Source organism: Lates calcarifer, linkage group LG12 (genome assembly GCF_001640805.2).
Source record: "Lates calcarifer isolate ASB-BC8 linkage group LG12, TLL_Latcal_v3, whole genome shotgun sequence".
NCBI classification, from domain to species: Eukaryota; Metazoa; Chordata; class Actinopteri; family Centropomidae; genus Lates; species Lates calcarifer.
Genome location: NC_066844.1, coordinates 9,313,065 through 9,338,084, shown reverse-complemented (window position 1 = coordinate 9,338,084; position 25,020 = coordinate 9,313,065). Strand labels below are relative to the sequence as shown.

Here is a 25,020-nt window from a genome sequence, read left to right as displayed (position 1 = left end):
GATTTTCCCACTTTACCACCACACGACCACTTCCTCAGTTACATTCTGCAGGTGGCATTAAGCACTTCTCCAGTATCTTTTCATTTGTTGTGTCCCACCAATGTTCTTATATTTGATCCTCAGACCTCAAACTTGTTTGCATTCTCTCACCCATCCTAATATTTTACTTTTATGTTTGCCTATTGTTAGATATGGCTTTTTCTTTGCAACCCTGCTTGGAAGACCAAGAGTCAGCCATGCTGTGTGTGTGGGGGGGGGGGTATTGGCAGAGTACTATTTTAAATGGTCAATATTAACCATATTAACCCAGCTGGTCATTAAAACCTTTTTTTTTTATTTACACAACAATTTGTACAAGTCACTTTGAACAGCTTGAGGAAAAGGGTCACAACAGAGCAAACACATTAAGACAGAAAAATAATCTGATCTCATCTCAGACCACATTGATAAAATGATGCTGACACAAAAGCAAAAACAGGTAATTATAATTAAAAAAAACTAGACAGCATTGTTGAAATGAAATACAGTGTTTGTCAATCATATAAAGAACATACAAACAGTCCCTGAGGTGCTCATTAACAAAACCAGAGAGCAGTTAAATGTTTATCCCAGACTAGGTGTTTAGTTTGCCCACCGAATAAAAGAACTGGTTAAAAAAATATACACACATTTCAGTCAAATATTATAAAAACGACTTAGGTGGCGGTGAGGGAAAGTCACAGGCAGAAGGTGCACTCAATAAGATCTGAGTGGAAAAAAATCTATTAACCATATACACCTGTTAGACAAGGTGATCCTCCTGTTCACATGACTGATCATCAGTCATTATCTTCCTCTCGGGTTCTGACCTTTGCTGACAGGGTCATCATTTAAGTAAAACCGATGCATGTAAATGTGGCTAGCTGAGCAACAACAGTCTTGTCCATCATAAATTTAAAAACTAAAACACAAGTATTAGGGGACAGGCTACTGTTAAGTGCAGCAGTATTCATTATTTCTATATTCAGCTTGCTCTTGTCCTTGCATACTCAATATACAAATATGACTTCTCTCTAAAATGAAGCATTCATCATTCCCAACATTTATCATCCAGGATATCTTGATAATATCAGGATGTTCTTAACAACAACTCCCAAAATCAGAGCCTTTTCATTTTTTCTGGAAATATTGGACATTGATCATAAACAGACATAATAACAAAAATCAAGGCCCTACAGATTATTAGTCCCTGGGCCATACGATGATCATATGGGCAGGAAATGAAAAAGGCTTGTATATGAGAGAGGATGGCTAAAATGTTAAGAACAAAAAAATGTGAACCTATAACAACAGGTTTAAGTTTTAAGAAAAAAAGGTTTTTTAAGATGCTTCATGAGAGTAAGTTGGATGATGGTCTTCACTTCTTGTAAAACAGAATCATGAGACAGGTTGTAGGTTGTGCTTTATGGAGCCCTCAGCTGTCAATCATCTCGGACAGTTCCTGCAGCAGGTCGTCTTCTCCGATACCAGGGTCCACGTCTTCCTCCAGATGATCGTCAGTGAACTCGTTCATCAGCTCTTCGAAGTCGTCCACAGCTGAGGTGGAGGGAGTGGCGCTGGAGGTGGAGAAGGTGCGGGGCACACCTGCGCTCTGTCTCCGTGTCTTGGGTTGGGTGGGTGTCTTCGGAACTGGGCTGAAATGTGCAAAGATGCTTGTTATATTACTTACTGACAATGTAAAAACACTACAAACAACTTCCATTATTTTTTACTTTACTTGTTTTTTTTACTTAAGTCCAATCCAATAAGTCAGCGTTCATGTTCAAATTTTACGTTTTAAAACGCCTACCTTTGGGGGACTGCGCAGGCCTCTCTGGAAGTACCAACACTGACACCGGTCGCCTTGGTTTCCTGGCTCGGACTCTGTTTAAAGACAGGGACAGTCTGGAGCTCTTCTCTCAGTGGGCTGGAGCTGGAGCCCAAGTCCAGCAGGGTGCTGGGACTACAGGGAACAGCAGAGCTCTGCTGAGCCTCTGCACTGGATGATGGAAACACCTGTCGACAAAAGTCACTGAGGGTCACTGACAGCTTTAAATTGTTTTCGATTCTCCATTGCAACTCTCTACTACGTTAAGTAGCTGAGGTTTGTCCAAGAAGTCGCTAGATTTGCCTATGGTGCTTTTTTTTTGCAGTCAAGCCAAAAACATACTTGAATTTCCGCCTCACCACGTTAAGGCTAAAAACATGTTGTTTGCGGTCACCGTGACCTCTGGCAGTCAAAATCAACTCAGCTCATCTTGGAGTCCAAGTGAATGTTTGTACAAAATATGAAGGGATTCCCTTGAAGCATTACTGAGATATTGCATTCGCAAGGTCAAAAACAAATTTAGTGAGGTCACTGTGACCTTGACCTTTGAGCATCAAAATCTAACTAGTTCATCCTTGAGTCCAAGTGAATGCTGGCACCAAGCATTGAGATATGCATTCATTAAAGTGGACCGTGCGAATGGACAACCCGAAAAAATAAAAACCACCACTGGCCTAGTGTGTCCAACCTACCTGCCCGTCTCTGCAAACTGTCTCCTGCAGTGGCTCCTCCACCTCTGTGGAGGTGCTGTTCAGAGGTTTCACAGCAGCAACAGCAGATCGCTCTGCTCCCCTCCTCTTCTGGCCTGGTTTCACCTGCACTGCAGGCTTCATGACAGATGGCTTCACATTCAGCTTGGGCCTCACTGCAAAAGAACAAGTGCTTTAGCTTTCTTGTGCTGAGGACTTAATGCAGACTCCCTAAAATCCTGTTTGAATCCCAGTTATGTGTACATATGGCCAATGAGGTGTTTCTCAGTTATATCACGTGCCTGCAGAAGGCTGACAGTAACATGGTCTTTAAAATGTATGTGAATGCAGAGATGGTACTGTGTGAAACAAGCCTGTTTAACCAAGTCTGGGATAAGTTGCCTTAGTGCGCAAAATTAAGTATGTATGACATTAGGTGAGGTACCTTTGGTGTCTGTAGTGTGTTCTGGGGATTTCTTCTGATTATTGTTCAGTGTTTTATCAGCAGTAGGAGCCTCTGCAGTGGGACCCTGAAGAGCTGCTCTGGACTGCTTAGTTGGTGACGGTGCGGTGGAGGTTCTTGTGTTTTTGTCTGGGACCTCCCTGGAGCTGCTGAGGCCCTGCGAGTCAGACTCAGTCTTCCCTCCCCGTGGAGAGGATCTTTGCTTCACAGGGACTGAGGTCACAGCTGTAACAGCGGCAACTGTTGTACCAAGAGGAGCAGTGCTGTTCAAAGGTGAAGCAGCCTTGGGTTTGAGGGGGATCAGTTTACGAACAGGGAGCTTTTGGGTGACGGGGGTAGCGTCAGGGGTCTGAGCGGCGGAGGGAGGTGACAAGGAGCCAGGTGATGTAAAACTGTCTTTCAAAGGAGCCTTCCTTTTCAGGGGTCCATCAGTAGTCTGTTTTTGAGAAGGCTCTGCTTCAGCTGAGCTTTTGTCCTGCTCCATTTCTTGCTTGCGAAGGCGTTTCTCACGCATGATCTCCTCAAAGGTCTTGACCTTGACATTATTACTGGTGGTCTGGCTGGTCTATAAAGACAAAGAAAAATTACCATCACCTACAGTCAACAAAAGAGCAAGCAACAACAGCCAATACTACAATGTCTTGCAGGCCATACCCCAGGAGCAGCAGTTTGAGTTTTCAGTGGCTTAACTGTCACTTCGGCACTCTTCTCTGTTGTGATGTTGCCTGCTGAGATTAAAAAAAACAACAAAACACACAATTAAGCCCAAAGTCAACATAATATTCATATTTTAAACTCTAAAACACTGCATGTAAGATGAGGATTAACATATTCAAAATGTCATTTGTGTCAACACACAAAGAGCAATAGAAATTATAATACTTACTTTGGGATGCCTGCTTGTTAATGCGCAGAAGACGAGGCCTCTTAACACTATTCTCCTCAGTGTCAGAGCTCTTCTTACTTTCAGCCTCCAGGGCCTGTTGAGCCTGTATCCTCACTGCCTTTTCCCTGCGGATCTCCTCCAGGGTTTTGACTTTAACTTCCCCCACATTTGCATCCTCAGGACCGGACCCTGCTGTGTTTGACTCTGACTGGCAATTGCCCTGAGCTTTCACCACAGTAAGCTTTGCCTTCTTCGGGCTGGGGTTCTGTTCCTGTTGCTCTTCCTGCCTTTTCTTCTTGGCTCGCAAGATCTCAGAGAACGTTTTGACGTGTCCAACTGAGTCATCTCTGATGGTGATGGCTCGCTTAACACTCTTAGTAGCTTTGGTAGTGTTGGTTGTAGTGCTACCTTGACCAATGACTGTATGGGGATCGTTCTGGCTCTGGCACTGAGACTTTGCTGCCTTCTCTTGTCTGATCTCCTCCAGAGTTTTGATGCGGATCTGCTCAGGAGCTTCCTTTGACTCCACATTGGTCTCAGCTGTTGGGAAGGTTGGGGCACAACAAAACAATGTTTTACTCAATGTCCCTTATTCTATCCAGACAAATAACAGATAATGTTGAGGTAACCTCTGACATCCTATTCTTACCTGGGTGAGTGGGTTTCACAAGAGCAGCAGGCAATCCAAGTCTTTCCTTAACAGACTTCAAAGCTTAAGAAGCAGAAGAAAGAAAAAGGTTTAAATAGACATTCATTCTAAACTTTGTAATTTATGAGTCACATTGCACAGTCACAACATTGCTCTTCCCATCCTTGGATACAACATCTATTGTCAGTATCATTTTGAGTAAAAGGCTGATGCACAGTGAATATCTTTGAGCTCTTTTGACATTTCCCAGTACTCACCTGTCTGGGGGGGCATTAATGGCTCTTCTTCATCCACAACTCTCCCTAAACGTTCAGCCAGACTCCTTTTCAATGAAACACCTTGTCCACTTTTTACATCTACAGCAAGGACAAGTCATGAGTATCTGTACTGTTACCATTCATCATTAGCAATGACATATGAAATCTTCTAACACGCTCAAAATATTAACATTCATGTTGAGATGTAACAAGACTACAAATTTACCAGGTGACGGGCATCTTCCTTCCAAGCCTTTCAGCCACACTGCCTCTTGGTTTCCCCGTTTCTTCAAAGACAAGTGGATCTGGGTTAAAAGACGGACCACTTACTGGTTGGGAAGACGATAAAAATGATTTTATCTGTTTTTGCAATTAAAAATGCTATCTGTTCATTTGACTTTTTTAGGTTAACTTTTAATTAAACATTTCTTTTTAGTTTTCAAGAAAGGAATTTCAAGACCAGATATCATAGCATGTGAACCCATGTTTCATCTCATCAGATGAGAAACACAGCAAAAGAAGACACTGCTACAAAGCCACCATGTGCAAGATATTTAAGTGCAATATGCCTTGAATAAATCAGTGCTGGTTATTATGTTCAATTTATCAGCCAATATCTATATTGCAGTCACTGTGTTCCCCAAACAATGCGATTCCATGGTGAACAACAAAGCTAGCTGACTTTCAAGCTAACAGTGAATATTTACAGGAGTCGAAATTTCTTTAGAATAGTCATACATACAATGATTATGCTAGCAATAGTCATTTTGGGCAAATTCCTCAATCAACACCATTCCCAAGATCAAATTTAAGAGTATCATCAAACCAAAAGATATAATATGAATATGAACTCCCCGAAATTCAGCCCCCCCCCCCCCGGAAATTCCTGCTTTTTACCTTCTTTGGCCTCATAGGGGGATGGTCGAAAAAGTGACTGGATATTTTCTTTCTCTCCGTTGGCCGAGGTATCAGCACTCTGGACGGAATAACCAGCTCTCTTCATGCTGGCCTTCAGGGCCTTCCTCAGCCGAATCTCCTCCAGGGTGCTCACTCCAAAATTCAGAGAGCCATCTGCCAAGACACATCATAGCGTCAAAAAAGTCAGTCCATAAAGGTGACCCAGAATTTGAGAGTATTACAGCTTTGGCCACAAATCATGACAAGTTGTGTTTCTCATTCCAGTTTCACCTGATTTGGGTAGCTTTCTAGGAGAAGGGCTGAACTTGCCATCCTCTCCCTCCTCTGAGAACTGGTCTGGAAAAATAAAGACATAAGTGGTAAGACCAAAGGGAATAGTCTGCTGCAATTTGAGGCAGGGATGTCCAAATAATACAGCGAGAAAAGAGAGAAAAGTTAGAAGACACAAAGAAATCATTTTGAAATCAATGCCAACTCACCATCTTCATCCTCATCATCATCAGCTGGATTAATCACCACTGGGGGGTGAGTAGGGGCTTGGTACTGGCTCCTGAGGTTCTGTCTTAATTCCTTTTCTAAGCTGGGGATTGGCTGCAGCGGCTGGCTCCTCGAGTGGCTGTTCCTCGTTCTTGCTCAAACCTGGAAGAAGAGTTTATCGTTACAGCCTTTCATTGGTGGGTGTAAAATGGCCTAACACTCTACAGTTAAACTGAGTGTGTGTTTGTGTAAAGGGAGTCCACTTACTTTTATCAGGGGGGACGAAGACACCGTCAATGTAACGGCCCTTTTCATGGAGGAAGGCACAGTGTGGCTTCTGGCAGCCGGCTGGCTGGTTCTCCCAATAACAAGGTATCTCCTTTCGGTTTTTCTGTTTTGATGCACAGGATAAACAAAATGTAACCGCATGTATGGTGGAGATATGCTGATCACATCTCAATCAGATCTGTGTCCCTAAAATTTGCCCTATGCATGCACCCAACAGTAAAAATGAATTCAACAAAGACTGCTGTTACAAAGACCCCTGTTTATGCAGCCGTGATTTGTTTACACTGAGCCAAACAAAGCCAGCCTAATTTCTAAATTTCTACTTTCATGCATGGTGATAATGTAACCAATTCTCCTTGAAAAATATAGTATGATGACAGAACAGTCATGACTTCAGTTATTATCTCTGGTGTTCTGGAGTAACAACAAATATTTCAATAAGCCTTCTCATCAATGTAATGTAGCGTACTGACAGGCTTATTGTGCAATCGCCTTGTGCAATAGGTACTTCTCCCAGCAGCACCAGAGGCAGGAGATCCTGGCCCAGGTTTACAGGGATTTTCTACCCTTTGTTAATGGCCATTCACACACAGCCTCAAGTGAGCAAAGCCTGAAGGAGATTTCTGAGCTTCCTTTAGTTTAAAACTAGTGTTTGAATTTGCTTACAGTGATTTCCATGTGGCGAAACTTGCAGATGGTCCGAAAGCAGCGTCCCTCCTGCCATAGGTTGCAGACTGTCTCATTTCCCATAGCTGCCTCACAGTGTCTGAATGGGCAGCTGTCTCCCTACATGGTAAATGAAAAGCATTAAGACAATACTCTTCCTTCTGACCACCAGTCACTTTCCTATGAGCTAACTTGTGCATGTATGTCTGAACTTTGTGCTCAGACTATGCTTACTTTGGTGCAGGTGGAATAGTAAAAGAAGTAGCAGTCATCTCCATGGTTGGTCATGGTAATGCTGGTATGCGTCTTGAGCGGCAGAGGTGATGAGGCAATGAACTTTAAACCCAGCAGGCGGTTCTCTTCAGGTCCAACAGGACTCTCCCTAAAAACACAGAGCACAGCAACACATCAGGCAGAGAGACCATACAAGATAAATCAATTCCCTATGAATTTTATCACATGGAAGCCTATGTTTGTTTGTATTTTTCATACATCAATTGGCTGATATGTAAAAGTAACTTGCTCTGACTTTGCCTCTGACCATTTTGGATTATTATTAAAATTGTGTACAGTATTTTATTATTTTAGTTGACATAAGGATGAGAGTACCTACTGGATTTTTAAAATATGTCTTGTAAATATTTGATAAGAACTGTGACCTATTTCTGTGCTCTGAATTTAATCAGTGCAAAAGTCTCATATGAAAACAATGACTAAATGACGTGCAAACCTTTGTACAGGCAAAGCGCTGTCATTTTAAAGCAGCAACGCACTTCTGACGCAACAGACCATGCATAATTTTAACTAGTCATCCATGGCACTAGTGGACAAATGTCCTTGTCCTCAATGTGAACCAAGGGCTGTTTGTTTGATGGCGCACAGCAACAGACTGGGAAACCTGCAAATCACTAGTAGCATCACAAGCTCCTTTTACAGAGTTCATGCTGTATTGGCGTTACAAAGACCCTTAATTATAAAGTAATAAAAGAATAAAGTATACAAAATATAAAGTAATGAGTCAGTTATATGTGTGATAGAATTAATTATGTGACTTGTTGGCCAGTGTTTTTTTTTTTTTAAATTAAATACAGAATTTGGGACATTTCAAGCGAGTTGGCCAGGAAGACTTCAATTTCAGAGTCTCAAACTGGTAACTTTGTCTGTATTACCAAACTGTTAAGCAATGTTTTAATGTAATGCCACCTTTACCTGAGGTGGCTGAGAAGACGTCTCCCTCTGGAGCGCACTGCTGGCAGGGTGTCTCCGTGGTGGTATGGAGTCCTGAAGGAACACTTGATCCATGAGATAAGAGGAAAAGGGGAGTGGGTCGCCCAGAGACACTTGTCTTCCTACGACATCCCTTCTCTGAGACATCTTTATCTCCGCCAGACTGCTAAATATTACTGATGGTGGTTGCAAAAGAGTCCTTTGGGGATTTTTTTTAAATGCTGTTTTTAATTAATTGGTGTAACTAATGAAAGAAATAAACAGGGGAACATAAACAGCCAGGAAAGAAAAAATAGATCCAAAAGTGCTTTAACTGATGTGGCAAAAAGGGGATAAGTGTGGGTAGGTGGGAAAAAAAATCCTCAGCTTCTTCTTGGGCTTGGTGGCATTTGTGTGATGGCGGTAGAAGAAATGGGCAGGAAATTCAAGCTTCTAGAGATTTTCAGCTGTTGATTACCAATGCTGAAGAAAAAAAATCTTCTGCCACTGTATTCTCATGGGGGGGGGGGCAAGCTATCCATATCCAGGGATCCCCACAAAGGGCCACGAGGATGATTTAAAACCTACAAACCAATCAAAAACCCTTCCCAGGAAACTGAAAAAAGGTGTTATTGAGAGACAGACATTTGTGCACAAGTACAAAGGAGACAATTGGACATTTCGACACAGAGGCACAGCATCACAACACAAATATGCTTCCAATAATGATTCCAGGGCAAACTGGATTTTGGTTATCATAGGGATCCAGCTCAGTGGACAGACACACTGTCAATACGCTGCATTATCAACCCATGTTTGTGTGTATCAAGTACCTAATACAGAGTAAAGAACAACAAAATTAGCAGTTTTCCGGAGTACACACCGGTTGGGTTGTTTAAGTACTCTAGACAAGGCCCTAGTTCGACAATGGCGATCAGCTTGAGGAACAACTCTGTCGTCCATTTTAAGTAAAAGGAAAATAGCACTCTGAAGTTACGATTACGCTAAAGTAAAAAGAGAAAATAATTACGCACAAACTTAGTGCTTCACATTACGTACGTTACATAAGTAAAACAAATACTGTCATGGGACCACAACAACAACTGTCCTTAATATTAGCTTAAGTTCCGAGTAAAATATCAGACAGCTGACTAGAACCGACGTTACCTAACAAATAGCATAATTTTCAGGTCACCTTCAATATTGGTTCAAGACACGAATGGTCAAGAATTAAAAACCAATACAATCAAGAAAACAATCACATACTTACTGTTGAATAATAATAAGTAGCCCAAAGCTAGCTGGGGCGAATTATGAACGATTCCCAGCTGTGATGGAAAGAAACTAGTCGGCAAACAATAGAAAAATGTTAGCTAAATAACGTTAAACGCCGGGTAAAATGCTATGTTATTTAAGCCTGAGCTAAATATTGCCCTGGAAGCTTGAAATAACAGAGGCCTACCTAAAGCACCAATTTTTCGCGACCTTATCGTTAGCGTTAGCTAAATGTAAAGACAGCTGTTTGTTTCGTAATTACCTGATATTCACTTCGGTATTTTCACACTAAAGTGTAACAGCTAAAGATTTTATGCAAACAAAGTGTGCGGTGTTCATTACCAGTTCAGGTTTTATAAGACTATAAAAGTTGTGTAATGTAGGAAAAACCCCGTCCCTCTTCGTGGACTGCCGTAGCCGGACTCGGACTCAAGCAAAATGGCGGCTCTAGGATCGGCGAGGGTGGGCCACCCAGTGTGGTGCGTTCATGTTGAATGGAAATTTTGTAAATTCGAGGACTCTACCTGAAACAGAAAGTTCTCACGACGACTTGCTTGCTTACACTCCTCTACATTTCAGAGATGATACATTACATTTTAATTGCCTCGACTAATTACAAAGGTATACCGAAGTCCTTTCATAGTAATTGGTAATAATAATCATACTACTTATACTAAGACATACTGCATCAACGATAAAAATCTACGAATACAATAAATGTCCTGATGTCCTGTTTCTGCATAAGTACCTTTACTTTTTCTACTTTAAGTACATTGTGCTAATAAAAGTTATATATAGTTGTGATACTGAATGCAAACGTTTATAAATACTACCTCCATCACTGATTTTGTTGAGCTGATAGTGTTTAACTAATTGTGAAGTAAACTAATAATGAACAATGAGAGCTGTTATATTACCACAAAGAAGCAATGTCAGGTTGATTTCATTTATGCTCAAAAAAGACCACCATATTTTCCCATCTCAGAGTTCCCAATATAACACACAGAAATATTACAGATAGACGCACAGAAAAGCGCGCCTAACATGTCATCCATCATTTACAATTTCCAAATGCGACTGCCTAAGCATATTACCACAGACAACATAGTTGCATAGTGTAACTTTTTTTTTTCAGGAAATTAGTGGGATAAACGCTGCAATAATTTGAAGGCGACGTCCTTCATTGATCAAAATTGTGCGGTTACGACGACAACAACAGTAATATTAACTCATTCAATAATAGTACCTTCCTGCTGGTAAATTAATCTAGTAATAAATTGATTTGTGATTAAAGACGTGCTTTCCTCGTTTGTTTTTGTTACAATAAACATAAAACTAATGCGAAGAGAGCACAAACTGTCTTACTATTTTAAAATAGTTAATGAATAAAAATTAATAAAATAATTAATTTTGTGGTTGAAATGGGCCGACTTTATAATGTTTCATGTGTCTGTCATGTGTCTGTCCATGTACATATTATTTTGAAAAGTAACAGGAAGTGCTGCATATTTTATTTTGGTGAATTTGACAGCGGTTCAATCGTACAGGCTTTGACAGTAGGTTTTTCAGTTAGTTCCTTGGCTGTTGCTCTACTGCCTGCTGATAGTCAGTAGCCGTTGTATTGCATGCCACCGTTCGAATGTAAACAGTGTCTTCGCAACCAAACCGACAACTTTAGGAGTACAAACAAAGTACTTTTCAATTGTTTGACGTCTCAATGGATACTGTTCAGGTAGGTGAGTTAGCTAAATACCCAGGTTGACATGAGTAAGCGTTAGCATGTCGCTAGCAGTGGTTGGCTAACAAGGGCAGGGCCAGTTAGCTGCAAGGTGACAAACAGGTAACGATAATTGTTTGGGTGCCGTAATAAACGCTAATTCGTTGACGCCTGGCTAATGTTCATTTGTGTATCTCTGTTCGTCTGTTTTACATATCTTATTTGTTATACCCAGAAATTGACATCTGGATTTTCTCTGGACCTGGGACCACTGAAAGAACCCCTTGGATTTATTCGTGTCCTAGAATGGGTGAGTAAAGCCAAAAAGTATTTCAGATGACCCAAACCACGCGTTGTCCATCTTTGTTCTCAGCCACCACATCTACTCAGCATTCTTTTCGTTTTATCCTCCAAACTTGACGGGAAAACAATTCCCAATTTCTAGACATTGAAACTTTTGTATTGCCACAGGACTGTTGTTGATGCCATAGGTTACTGCAGAAAAGTCAGTTCACAGTAAAGCAGATGATTATGCAAGGTAGGCAAAATTGAAAGCAGTAGTCTGAGTTGGTGCTCTTGTGAACCAGCACTTTGCCCCTGTTGTGAGAAATGACAGCTGTTTGGATTCAAAGATCTTAAATATGTGCTGCTGCTCAGTAGATGATGCTCAAAAACATAGCTATGTGAGTCTATGTGATTAACTTCATAAGGTAATCTGAATAGACTGCATGATTTAAAAAAAGAAAATGTTTAAGGAATCCCTCCTCTTGTGTGGCTACTGTATGAACTGCTCCATTACACTTGGCAGTGCTGTGTGTATTTAAGGCGTGAGCTTGTGAGGCAGCCATGTCCTGTTGGTAGTTAACATATGCAGCAGATATTATTTGTTGCTGCACTGTGGACTTTCACGGCAGGAAGCACGTTAAAAAGTCTGGCTTTCTGTTGCACTATAAAAGTGTGTTACAGTATTGTCATTGTTGGGGGTTGGGTATCAAACTGCATTGCCTTAAATATATACTGAAGCATATTTTCATATTTAACTCTACATACCTATTCAAACAAGTACAGTAAGTCAACACTGAACTAAAAAGTTGGCCTTTGTAATAAATTAACAATTAAATTTGGTTACTCTTACAAACAAGTTTGGTTAACCTGGAGGGGTTGTTTACAACCTCTCCAATCATCCAACTGCTTGTTTTTATTGCACGTCTTACTCGTTTTTAGCATTGTTGCTGAGTTCACAGATTTCAGCAATATATTTTTCACAGTAGACGTTTTGACTTCATAGCATGAAAAGCTCACTAGTCCTGTTCCATCAGGCATCCCAGCAAGGTATTCCAGTGTGCACAGTTTTCCTGCTATGATATGTCCAAATGTCTTCCATGAAAAAACATCTATTAACTGGATGAATACAATGATATTTTGAATCAAATGATTGCCAAAATCAGTGGAATAATCCTTTGCTGCTGATGATACGTTTCACTTGGCTTATATACTTGCACATGTATTTACTGTTGGTGTGGGAAAATGGTGTCTTGAATTTTAGAATAGGAAAAGAATACTGTAACAGAAACAGTTTAGAAAGTAGTACATTTTCTCAGCAGCTTAGTGCTGGATGTAGAGCCGACAAGATGACTTGACAGCGCTCCGTTCCCACAAAGTGTGGTACCGGTGAAACATGGAGTATGAATCCAGTTTGAGTATACATCTATGATCAGATGTCAAAATATTGCACAGTGGTTTATAATGCTTAGAGGAAGGATTTTGCAACTGTTGGAAAGTTTCCATAGCAACAGTTATTTTTTTTGGCACGATGATTGAAAGGTAAACGGTAGAAACAGAGTGGGCTTCCTACACTGTTATCTATCAGGAAAGTGCACTTGCTAGTTGGCACTGCAGTTCTTTCTGGATGCCATTGTGTTGTGGTCAGGCAAAAATTGAGTCAGGTTGAACTTATTTGCTGTGGGATGTGTTTTTTCATGCAGTGCAGATTTCAGGCTGAAGTTTAGATACTTGTACCAAAATAATGTATTTTTTTGAATCCTTATTTTGTGGAAAACAGAGATGTTAGTGTGCAAACCCGTTTTGTTTTGGGTTTTTTTGTTGTTGTTGTTCTTTTTCAAAAAATTTTATGTATTTTCTGACATTTAAAAAATAAAAAATTCAAAAATTAAAGCTGTCTTCACTCAACGTCTGGACACAAATTTGGCAAAAGAAAGATACAGTGTAAAATTAGCAAAAATATATTTGCAATTAGCAAATATAATTTAAAGCAGACTCCGATGCCAACCTTCCGTTCTTATCAATAGTTATCGATAGCTGATGCTTTGGCCATATTTCAGTCAGTACCAAAGAAGTATTGAGTTTTGATATCTAGTCATTGTTAAATCAAATTCCAGGCTTCAAATGTCCTGGAAAACAGAAACAAAGAGGTCACAAATAGAGCTTTGTTCCTTTATGATAGTAGTAACAACTATCACAACTGCAGCCATTGTTCTGTTTTTAAAACTTGCTATTTCCAATTTTCCCTGGCAGTTCAACAAGTTCAGTTTGTTGTTAGTGAGCTTCAGTCTCAAGGCTGAAATAGACAGACTTCTCCCAGAGGCATTCTAGCGTTGGGAGAAGCAGTTTGCCCCCCCTCCTCTGCATACTGCTGGAAGATGTTTATAATTGATATTACTGAACGTCAAACTGGTCTGAATGCCACAGCCTGCAAACATGGACATTAGCCAGTAACAGCAGTTTTTCACTGTGTCAGATGGAGGGTGATCATTACTATGGGAGGTGGTGGTCTGACTATTTTTGCAGTCATGACCGGCTGGGTCTGTTTTTGGTTAATTACTCCTATATGTTCATGTGACATGCTATTTATAAATAAAGGTTGTTGCATAAAATATTAAATTGCAAGATTCAGAACCTTGTTGCTGGTGGCTGTTTCTTATCTGTCCTACCACTCCCTGACCAGGAGAGGTAGTGACGAATGCTTCACTCAGTCTGTGGGAGGCTGGGTGGACCGTGGACTTTAGACAGGGAGCCCACACCCTTTCTGGAGGGTTTATTTGGGGTGCTGTCAAATCAGCCTGGGTGGGTCAAACAGGGCTGAGATGAAAGTTGAGAAATGTTGTGGCGCTCCAGAGATACCTGAAAGTTGAAACCCATTCCTGAAAATCCTCATTGGGCCTGAGGCTTGTTTAATACTGCCCTCCATTTCTCTGTGTGTCTCTGTTGTTTTTCTTTCTGTCCTTACTATACTATTACAGCCTGAAGGCTTCGACAGATTCAGGAGCCTCAAGTAAGTCCAGTTGCCTTTGTGTAAGCACATATGCAAAGGTTCACTTCAGCATATCTCCATTTGCTAGATGTTGGTGTAAGTGAACAAGTGACATTATTCTTTAGAGAAAGTACGGAAGCAAGGATCACATGCCTTAATCAGAAGCTTTTCATGGTAGGAAGGATGTCCTGGGAGGGGGAGAGGTTTGTGGAGTGGGCTACCCTTTGTTACATAGTGTTTCTAGATACTGTAGTGCTTACTCATATATACTTTTACAAGACTCTTACTGCAACACTGTCATTTGGTTATGAGAAAAGAGCAATTTTCTTGTGACCATCATATCTTCCCTGTCCTATAAAAACCATGTGGTTGCTCAGGATTAAGTTAAAAGATTACATGCCCTCATTGGGTGACGTTATCTTCTACCCGTTTAGGGTGCTCACAAACATTCAAAATATATTGCATATGCCAAATATGTTATTCAGCAGTAAGTCAGGTTTTTTGGCACTTAAAGCTTCAGAATAGGCCTATGGTATAGGGACATATTTTGGTCAATAAGCTATGGGAAATAGCAGTACAGAATTTGTTAGAAGTAACTTAAAAAGTTTTTTTCTAACTGTAAAATGTGAAGCTGTGTTCATCAACTTTTAAATTAATCGGCAGCTATTTTGATCATCGATCATCATCATTATTCTCTGGTTTCAGCTTTTCAAATGTGAGGATTTGCTGGTTTTCTTTGTCCTATGAATTTAATATTTTTATGACTTGGACTGTTGGTCTGGCAAAACAAACAAATTGAAGATGGTGCTGTGAGTGAGAGAAATGTTAATTGCAACCATAGTGAAATGTACTCTCTGTCTTGGTCACAATTTTTTAAGAATCAAAATCAATGGATCATTATCAAAAATGTTTGTGTGTGTGTGTGTTGATCATTTGAATAAAAATAATGATTAATAGAAAAATCTTGTCATGAATGAATCCCAGCTTTAATGAAACACTTAACATATTTTCATCCTAACTTTTCACATGCTGGTTACAGGTATGGTATGTCTATAATCTGTGCCAGTGCTGGCTGTATGGCAGAATACTGCTATATGAAACCCCACTCTGCTCTGTTCCCAGTTTGTGGTTCTATTTTAGCACTTAATGTCTAGCCTTTAAAAATAGGATGAAACGGCAGCAGTCAGGATCTCAGCAACATTGTAGTCGAGTACGACAGATGTGGTCTGCTTACTGATATAGTACCTTAACAAGGTTTTTCCTGGCTCAGAATGGACCTCTGGTGCGAGCCCAGGGTGTAATTGGTATCTGGTAGGGCTTGGTTGTATTCTATCTCTAGGATTGTGTTCAGGCTTATAAATCTTTCTGTACAGCATGGATGGTACAGTATGTACACAGTGTCCAGTAGAGTGCTGCATGGGCCTGAATTTTGCCTTGTCTGATTCATTCAGGTTGGAGCCTACTCTAGGTCCTACAGCTGACAACATTTTACAGCCTGACCTGAATGTCAGCATGGATCTAGTCATGCTGCCGATGAAGAGAGGCTGTTAAAACCTTGTCCAAACCTTGCTGCTTAATTTATGGCCCACCTAAGAAATGTGGCTGAAATACTTTATATGCAAACTAGCCATATTTTAACACCTAGTTTTAAACTGAAGCTCCTGATATTAGTCTATGCAGTGCTACAGCTGACTCTCAGTCCTGGAGGGGAATCAGAGTTTTTCAGCACAGGCAGTTCATGTTAAAGGTTACGGGAAATGGTCTGGGTTCCCCTCTGTTTTCCATTCTTCCTGTTGGTGTCTGTTCTTTGTCAGCATAGTTGAAGATATCAGCTTATTTTTTCCCCTTGAGAAGAAATATTTTGCTGACATTCATTCTTGTATGAAAACAACTTCTACAGTTAAATAGTCACAGCATTCACAGTTAATGTACAGATTTTTAAAAATCCTCTTTATCCATTGTTCAGGGAAGATAGTGAAAGTAAAGTGGGCAAGTTAGTTTAGAGTGAAAAAAATCACATCTATTCAGTTCAGCTCAGTTTTACTTTTCACAATCACAACATACATTATCCCAAGGCACTTTACAGAGTAAGATTGAAATTTTACATTATCAGTTTTTCTCCTTCTATTGTGTTACCCCAGGGGAACACTGAACATTATAGAGAAAAACCTATATGTTCCCACAATGAGCAAGTACTTGGAAACAGTGGAGAGGAAAACCACCCTTTCAACAGGAAGAAACCTCCAGCAGAACCGGACTCAGGGTGGGCGGTCGTCTGCCTCGACTGGTTGGGTTGAAAGGAGAGAAATGGGGGAGAGAGAGGAGATGGGGCGGAGAGAAAGAAGAGAAAATGGGGGAGAGAGAAGAGAGAGAGAGAGACCAGGAACAGCTGAACACACCATTGTATTTACGCACAACACCGATGGTTGAGTAGTAGTGGCAGATCGAGAGTCCAGATACCTGCAGAATGAGGATAGGGAAAGTTAATGACATGCAGCCTATAAATGCAAAAGGAGAGAGGGCGGAGTGCATTATGGGACTTCTCCCAGCAATCCAGGTTTATGTTTAACTAAGGAAACGATTAAGGCTCACCTGAGCCAGCCTGAAACATCTATTATGAGAAAGGAAAAGGCACCATGGTATCACTTTAATATTGACTTTAATTTAGAAACTTACCTCTGATTTTTTTTTTTAGATATCTGAGCTTAAAATTAATTCAGTTGACTTCATTTGTATTGATCAATACAAACTTTTTGTCAGATTTTATGCATATGCATTACTTGCACCATCATTACAGCAGCAGAGTCATGTTTTGTGTCTTTTAAACTCAAAAGCCTGATAGCTTGAGACACCTGAGACACTGCCTTGCTTTTAAAACCTCTCACCCTTCCGTATTTCTCTTCTACCACAGGTCTTCACCATCTTTGCTTTTGCCACCACTGGAGGATACTCTGGGACCACCCACTTCACAGTCAAATGTCCAGGAACCACAGATGTCCATGATGTAAGGCCTACATTTGGCTACCCATTCAGGTATTGTGGAACAACAGAGTGCCATTTATTTCATAATGAGGCCATGCCTATATTACTGCCAATACATGAAATGCAGTTAATATGCGAAACAGGATTTTTAGATTGTTTTCTACCCACCCTAAAATGCCTGGACATCTTCTAACTTACCTACCTATCTCTAGATCTTGCTTCTCTTTCAGTTGTCAGACAACACAGTTGTGCATAACTGCTGTCATCTTCTGTCTCCTACAGCTTTCTCTTTAATTACTTACATTGTGTCTCAGTGTAGCTAAACAAAATCATGTTAAAATCATGAACGTAATCATCACTCATGTTGCCGCTTACTACTTTAGCCCTGTGCCTGAGAACCTAACACAGTTTTCTAGTCTGTCCAGTAGTATCATATGGTCAGCTGTGTCGAAGTTAGCACTTAGATGTAGCGTGACTAAAACTTAAATCTTGCTACAGTCAGTTTTTAAATGAATACTATCCAGAATCTTAATGGGAGTTCTCTTAGTTCTTTGGAGCTGAAATCCAAATTGAATTAATCGTCGGAGGTTAAACATTTACTGAGCTGCTGGTAGACAGCTGTTTGAATCATTTTACTTTGTCAAGGTTCGATATTGTTCTGTAGTTGGTCATCACATCCACCCTACTCTTTGATTAGTGCAGTTTACATGGGGAAAATAACCTGAGGGGAGAGAGCTACTTACTATTTGTCTGTAAATCTCACCCAAACAGCAGAAAATGTATTATATATGAATTAACTCAGAGAAAAACATTTTCTTAACTGAGCAGTAAATTTAGAAATGTGTCATAAAGTCACTTTACAGTAGATCTACACTTTTCTTGACTAAACATACATACATTGTGACATTCTGAAATCATTATTTATTGGATGAAAATGTAAAATCCCAGTCTCTGTAAAAATTTGACAAGATTTGCTTAATCCTTTCATATTCTCTCTTCTTGCATTCCTTGGATAAAAGAGTAACTGAGGTGAGGACTTATTCTCTGAAATCACAGAGTATAAAACAAGAATAATGATAGTGACTGATACAAGTGTTCTCCCTCTCTTCAGGTTGTCGGCCTACGCATATAAGATACCGTCATGTAACAGCAGTCCATCCAATGAGACCTACCTGCAAGGCGACTTTTCCTCCTCAGCGGAGTTCTTTGTGTGTATTGGCGTATTTGGGTTTCTTTATTGCACTGCCACACTGATCCTCTACCTGGGCTACCAGCACGTCTATCGCCAGACCACCCGCGGTCCCATCATAGTGAGTACAAATCCTTTCTTTATACCTACTAACCCTCCTCACATCCTCCAACTCTGGGTATGAGGAGAGTTGGGAGAGTTTTTACATTTCCAGATTGTTTTGTGTAGTTGGTCTGACTTTTTTCTTTCACCCACTGAGTGGTCTTCAGGATCAAATTTGGCCTTGCAGGTGGCTGCATTGTTGGGGCATGTTATTTGTCCAGTGAGACATGAAATGTGATAATACTGTGTGATAAGATTTTACAACTCTGAAAGGTTATCACAGCAGCAGTCATTATGTCTTTTGCTGTGACGACTGTGAGGTCAACAGGCTAACAGATAAGTTAATGCAGCACCTTGCTGGGATGGATGATGTCTTGTTGCAGAACAAGGTTAAACTTTTTTGCCAGATGACCCTGCATTTTGTTTTTGCTGCAGTCCTCTGCATTGACACCCCGTGGTGCTCTGTCAGACTGAGAGTATGTCCACACTAAATCCTTACACTAAGCTGCCAAACACAGCTTTTGTATCAAAATGACTTGCATCCACACAGCATTCCAGTCGTTTTTTTAGACTTGCCTGTAGTGAAACACTCCAACAACAGAAAAACCCCAAACACCATCCTAGTGCTTCATCTCGACTTGAACGTCTCCCTGAAACAATGATAGGGAAAAGATACGAGATTCAATTTTATGCAAATGTCCTTTGACAGTAGGGAGAGACAACCGTCACACACATCTTGATTTTCACAGGAACTCAGTTACTTCTGAGTATTGATGCAATATATAAACATGCTCAGTGTTTGCTGTGTACTCTCTGCCAGGACCTTGTGGTGACCGCTGCCTTTGCCTTCCTGTGGCTCGTATCCTCCTCAGCTTGGGGCAAAGGCCTGACTGATGTCAAATGGGCCACTAACCCTGAGCACCTAGTGCAGGCATGCAAGGAATTCTGTCAACCAGGAGAATTTCCTCCCATGGGCCGCCTCAATGCCTCTGTGGTAAGTCGTGTTAAAGCAGTGCACCTGCTGCAGATCGTATGGCCTCCTCCTTAAGGGATCCACAATTCTCAGTGGTCATGTTGGTCTTAAAGGGGAAAGAGTATTTTATCTATATTTATGACCATAGAAAAGTCCAAAGTCTAACTTTTGATTCTGAATATCATCCAGCTTCCTCAGACATATTTATTTGTTTCAAACATCTTGGGGCAAATTTTCCATCCACACTGTGTTTAACAAGGAACCTGAGCTACAGCAGTGATTTCTTTTACATCCCATACAGCTTGTTGCATATTGAATAATTTTCATTAATATATTATGTAAGTTGCACAAATGATTATTTATGGATAAATGGTCCTGATGTTGCGGCCAAGTAGTCTGAGTGCACCTTCACATAGACACACCCAGACCATGACAGCAGACTAAGAGTACTGCCAAGACATCACTGAATGTAGTTTTGCTAGCTGATCACATTCACATACTTTTGCAGTCCTACAGAGCTGTTTGTTTTGTTGTGGGTTTTTTCCCCTCTCCATTTTGGGGTTTTTATAACTACGCTGGCAATAGCCGTGGCTAGAGGCATAAAAACAGGTTGTTTATCTGTCAGACTGTCCCATCCTTGTGAACACGATATCTAATTTCTTCAGTATTTGGTTGTCAAAGGTCAAAGGTCTCTGTGACCACACAAAATATGTTGTCCATGACTCACCAATTCACACACTAATTAACTGCAATTGGACTGGTAGAGGCATACAACCATGACACAGTAATCCTTTTAATTCTAATTCTAATCTTGTTATTTTACAGTTACACTAAAGCATAATGCCATTCTCTAATAAAAGGAGATCTGTTCCTTGCTGATAAGTGAGAGTATACAATACTGCTGCTTAATTACTATTTCAAAAAAAACAAAACAAAACTGCATTTTAAGCTGATAATAAAACGTTGGCATGTCACCATATTCACAACATGCTGGAACTTCCCCTGTGAGCAAACGTATTGATGTCCACTTCAGCCAACATGTTTTATTGTGACTCAACTTTCACCAACTGTACACTCTGTTTTCAGGAGGGTCACAGTTATAAACTTACTACAATTTGTCTTTTGCAAAGGATTAGCACCTACTCCCCGCCTCAGTACCACTGTTTGCTATATTTTCAATTCAATGTTCTGTATATACTACAGGAGGGTGGCTGACTAATTATTGCTGTGTATGAGCACTGTAGTGGCAGAGATATTGCCAGTGCCATCTGGTGCTCAAAGTAAGAATGGACCTTTCCTTTCAGTAATAAACTTTGAATGCACATTGAAAATGAAAATGTAGTTTTACTATAGCATTTTTATCTTCCATTCTGGGTGCACTAGTTGTTTTGGAAGGATACAATATCATGAATATAATGCAGCCTAGTGCAACAACAAAAATAGACCACTTCAGCACTTTGTCAACAAAAACAATATGAACAAACAATATGATAAAATATGAGCTTTAAGAGTGAACAATAAACATCATGCATGTATCACCTTTCATCACCAGTCATCATCTGTTTTCCTGTCTCCCACAGATTTTTGGCTTTTTGAACTTGATCCTGTGGGCAGGTAACTGCTGGTTCATTTACAAGGAGACCCCTTTCCACAAGGATCCCAACCCGCCGGCCACCATGGAGGAAGGAGGGGCACCGGGGCCCTAGCCATTTCACAGAGAGTCCTCAAGCATAACCCTGTACCCACAGCAGAAATGCTTTGTGCCCAACACTGGTCTATAATATTAAATTGCAAAAATTGAAAAAAGAAAAACAGTTGTACCAAATACCCCACAACACTATATATGCGTTTTTTTTAATCTGTCATCTACTCCCAGTTCCCATGTGCCTTGAAAACACTAAGTGTGGATACAAACTAAAATACTATGTACAAGAGCTTCTGTGAATGTAGCCTGAGTTGAAAACTAAAACTGTATGTATGCTGTGTTAACAACAGCAGTCCTTCACTGAATTTGCTTCCACATTAGCATACTGTCCTCTCTTGGCATCTGTTCCTCAGGGAGCCACCTAGTGATGAAATTGTGATGTAAGAAACCAGAATCTCTGCTGGTCCTCAATTAACTGAAAAAGGGTAAAGGACCAACTGAAAAACACAGCGCTCTTTTTTTCCCTCAGTTAAAGAAATAGCTGATACCACAGGCCTGGTATATAATCAGATCAGGGAATGTGTTCCGGCTTTCTGGGGAATTATGCCATCTAAGGATTAAATTAACAGTCATATCATTCTCCCACCAATGTTCTAGTCAATAGAGAAATACTACAATATACTATATAACTACATGGTTGATGCAGTTTCAATACTCTGGTTTTCTTGCATTTAACTGTTTATAGCAAACAAACAACAAAACTCTTAAGTAAAAACCACACTACAATCTACTGTATTTCCAGTGGGGAAGTGGAGACTTTTCAGGTTGTGACAGCGTTAGCCACACTTTATATTTTCAGCCTGTGTGGCAGGCTCTCTACATGTTTACTGCAGTAGCTGTTGTACATGACCTCACAATGGAAGTAACTGATGTCAGGCCAAAATTTGTCTAGTTCCTGTTTGATCAAAATGTTACATTTAGACTACTCAAGACTCATCCTTGTTTCAACTGCCTTTTGCAAAAGGTGACTTGCAGTGATATTATTTATACAGTTCATATGTATTTTTAATTGGTCTGTTGCCTATTTTTAAAACCAATGTTGGGTTTCTGTTTGTATTTCCCAATGGAAAAGTGTCAGTGTGCAGCTTCTCTGTGATTTGTTTATGTTTTTGGCAACATCAAATTTGTTGTACCACTGAGTGGCTTTAGGCTTCATCTTTTCATGGTAAATAGTTCACATCTCACAAGTGGCAAAAGGTTGATGTAATCCTGCTGTATTTCTTTATAGCTCCTGCCCATAGATTTGCTCTGTATGTAAATTGACAGCATTTCCATACATTGGAAGGTTTTTATTGATCTCCTATAGTTGTTCTGAGTCACTGTTTTGATAACTTCCTGTGATCACATCGACTAGTTGCATTGTACTTTGGAAGAGCTGATCATCCATATGAAGTATATGAGCATTAATAGACTGCACAGTGACTCAAATCAGAACAATCTGTGCAGGTGTTTAATTTCATTGCCATAGCCTAGGGAATGTATGAGGGACTGTTTGAGTCTCTACAAGTAAAATAATATATTTTCCACATCATATTGAAATTAGACATAAAATATAATATATAAGAGGTTATCAATTTTAAAACATAAATCTTAATTAGTTAAACAGAGCACAGTGATGTATGGATGTTTAAGTAATGGTTTATTGATATTGGACTAAATGTATTTTATGCTTTGTTTGTGCAAAAGGAAAACAATAGTTTATCTGTTTTGATGTGTAAAACATGAGAGCTGCAACTGCTGGATTCTGTCTCCTTTCTTAATTACACTGCAAAATGAGTTCATAAGTTGTCTGCCAGTGTGTCTGTATTTGTTTATCACTCACCCACCAGGTTAACAGACATTTAAAGCCACTATGTGCAGAATATGGTTGTCAGCATCTTTCATATCCTGCTTAAAATTCATGCCATTTATATACAGTATGTGTTCCTTCCAGGACATCCATTCAGTGGCCTGGGGTCCGGTCAGAAACATGGAGGACATGAAAGAAGGACTGTTTAGAATGGGCTGCTACCGTCTTGCTTGTGACCCCTTAAAATGAAGCAAAGCCTCAGTGTGAACAACACTTGGAGCAGTTCAACCAAGGAGTGATTTTTTTCTTCTCAGACTGCCATTAAAATACAGAGCCTCCCAGTGATGAATTTCATCTGAACAGTCCGTCCTCCAGTATCTATCCCGCTTATCCTTAAGGGCTGCAAGTGGGGCTGGAGCTAAATCCAGCTGACATTGGGTGAGAGGCAGGGTACACACTGGACAGATCACCTATCGTCTATCACAGGGCTGACATGTAGAGACAAACAACCATTTACACTCACATTCACACCTACGGGCAATTTAGAGTCACCAATTAAATTCCATGTCTTAGGACTGTGGGAGGAAGCTAGAGAACCAGGACAGAACCCACACAGGCACAGTGAGAACACATGAATATTATTATTAGTATGATTATTATTTTTAGACAGAAAGCATTCAAATTCAATGTTTGGTCACTTAAGCCCACATGCTTGATCTTATAAATTTATTTATAAATGTAACAAACTAAATCTCTCTGCATCTCTGTTTTTTCAGGGGCAATAGGCTACAAGCTTGACCAAACAGACAGCTGCTCTCCATATCTCTGCCCAGGAAGAGGTGCAGTGACAACCATTTCCCATTGCACAACACGAGCCAACCAGAAACTCAAACATAAACATCTGCAAAAGCTTAAAGAAATGATATCAAAGGTTTTCCATGGCTTCTATGAGGTACCATGCCTTCAGCAAACACAAATACACTCTTATTCTTATCAGGCTTTTTCTGTCAGAATAGTGTCAGCGGCACTGGCCTTTTTAAGAGGATCAGGTGAGACCAGATATGACTGATCCACCTTGAATACAGTTTCTTTATCACTGTTATTTTGTGTCTGTTTCTGCTGTCAGGTGCATTCATTCAGTCACAGCAGGCCGCTGGCTCAGCTTTTAGCACCACAGCATTTCCAGCCTCATGGATTACTCATAAACATATATATTTTTCCCTCACCATTATTTAATAGCAACAGAGTCCACTCTACATCTCATTGTAACATTGTGTAAGGTTTCCATTGTACTGTGGTCTCGTAATAATTTTCAGAATTTCTTTGCTACTTTATTGATACTCTATATATTAACTCAATAACACAAAGAGTGATAGATATCAAGGTACTAATGAAAACAAACTACTCCACAGTGTTGTATATAAGACAAGTTCTTTACTTTGAATATTGCATTTAAATATTCTTTCATATTAATTCATTTTTATGCTTTGTAATGCATTTAAGTGTTAGATTCTCTTAGGTCTTAGACCATAATGGTTGTGACAACATTCTTAAATTCCGTCTTGAGACTTGTGAGACTAGTGACCTCATCTGCTTCCCTTTTTATTTTTGTTTACCTCACAGTTTGTAAGATGAATAATGGGCAATCTGATGTATACAATACAATGCCACT

The 25,020-nt window shown here is 40.1% G+C and overlaps 2 protein-coding genes across 2 annotated transcripts; one reads left to right on the top strand and one right to left on the bottom strand.

The window, feature by feature from the left end:
• Positions 1-313: 313 nt before the first annotated feature.
• zc3h11a (zinc finger CCCH-type containing 11A) lies at positions 314-10,063 on the bottom strand. The gene is given in 17 exon segments (XM_051074698.1): positions 314-1,673; positions 1,829-2,034; positions 2,539-2,711; positions 2,981-3,563; positions 3,653-3,726; positions 3,885-4,424; positions 4,534-4,596; positions 4,791-4,879; positions 5,017-5,077; positions 5,688-5,861; positions 5,979-6,044; positions 6,188-6,242; positions 6,244-6,347; positions 6,453-6,576; positions 7,140-7,259; positions 7,374-7,521; positions 8,349-10,063. Coding segments are annotated over 16 exon segments (2,706 nt in total). The 5' UTR covers positions 7,428-7,521; positions 8,349-10,063; the 3' UTR covers positions 314-1,453.
• Positions 10,064-11,166: 1,103 nt separating this feature from the next.
• Positions 11,167-23,343, top strand: sypl2a (synaptophysin-like 2a). The gene is made up of 6 exons (XM_018661755.2): positions 11,167-11,352; positions 11,573-11,647; positions 17,520-17,641; positions 18,702-18,900; positions 19,702-19,875; positions 21,435-23,343. Exons 1-6 carry the CDS (start codon positions 11,338-11,340, stop codon positions 21,558-21,560), a joined length of 711 nt encoding a protein of 236 aa, XP_018517271.1. The 5' UTR covers positions 11,167-11,337; the 3' UTR covers positions 21,561-23,343.
• Positions 23,344-25,020: the final 1,677 nt, after the last annotated feature.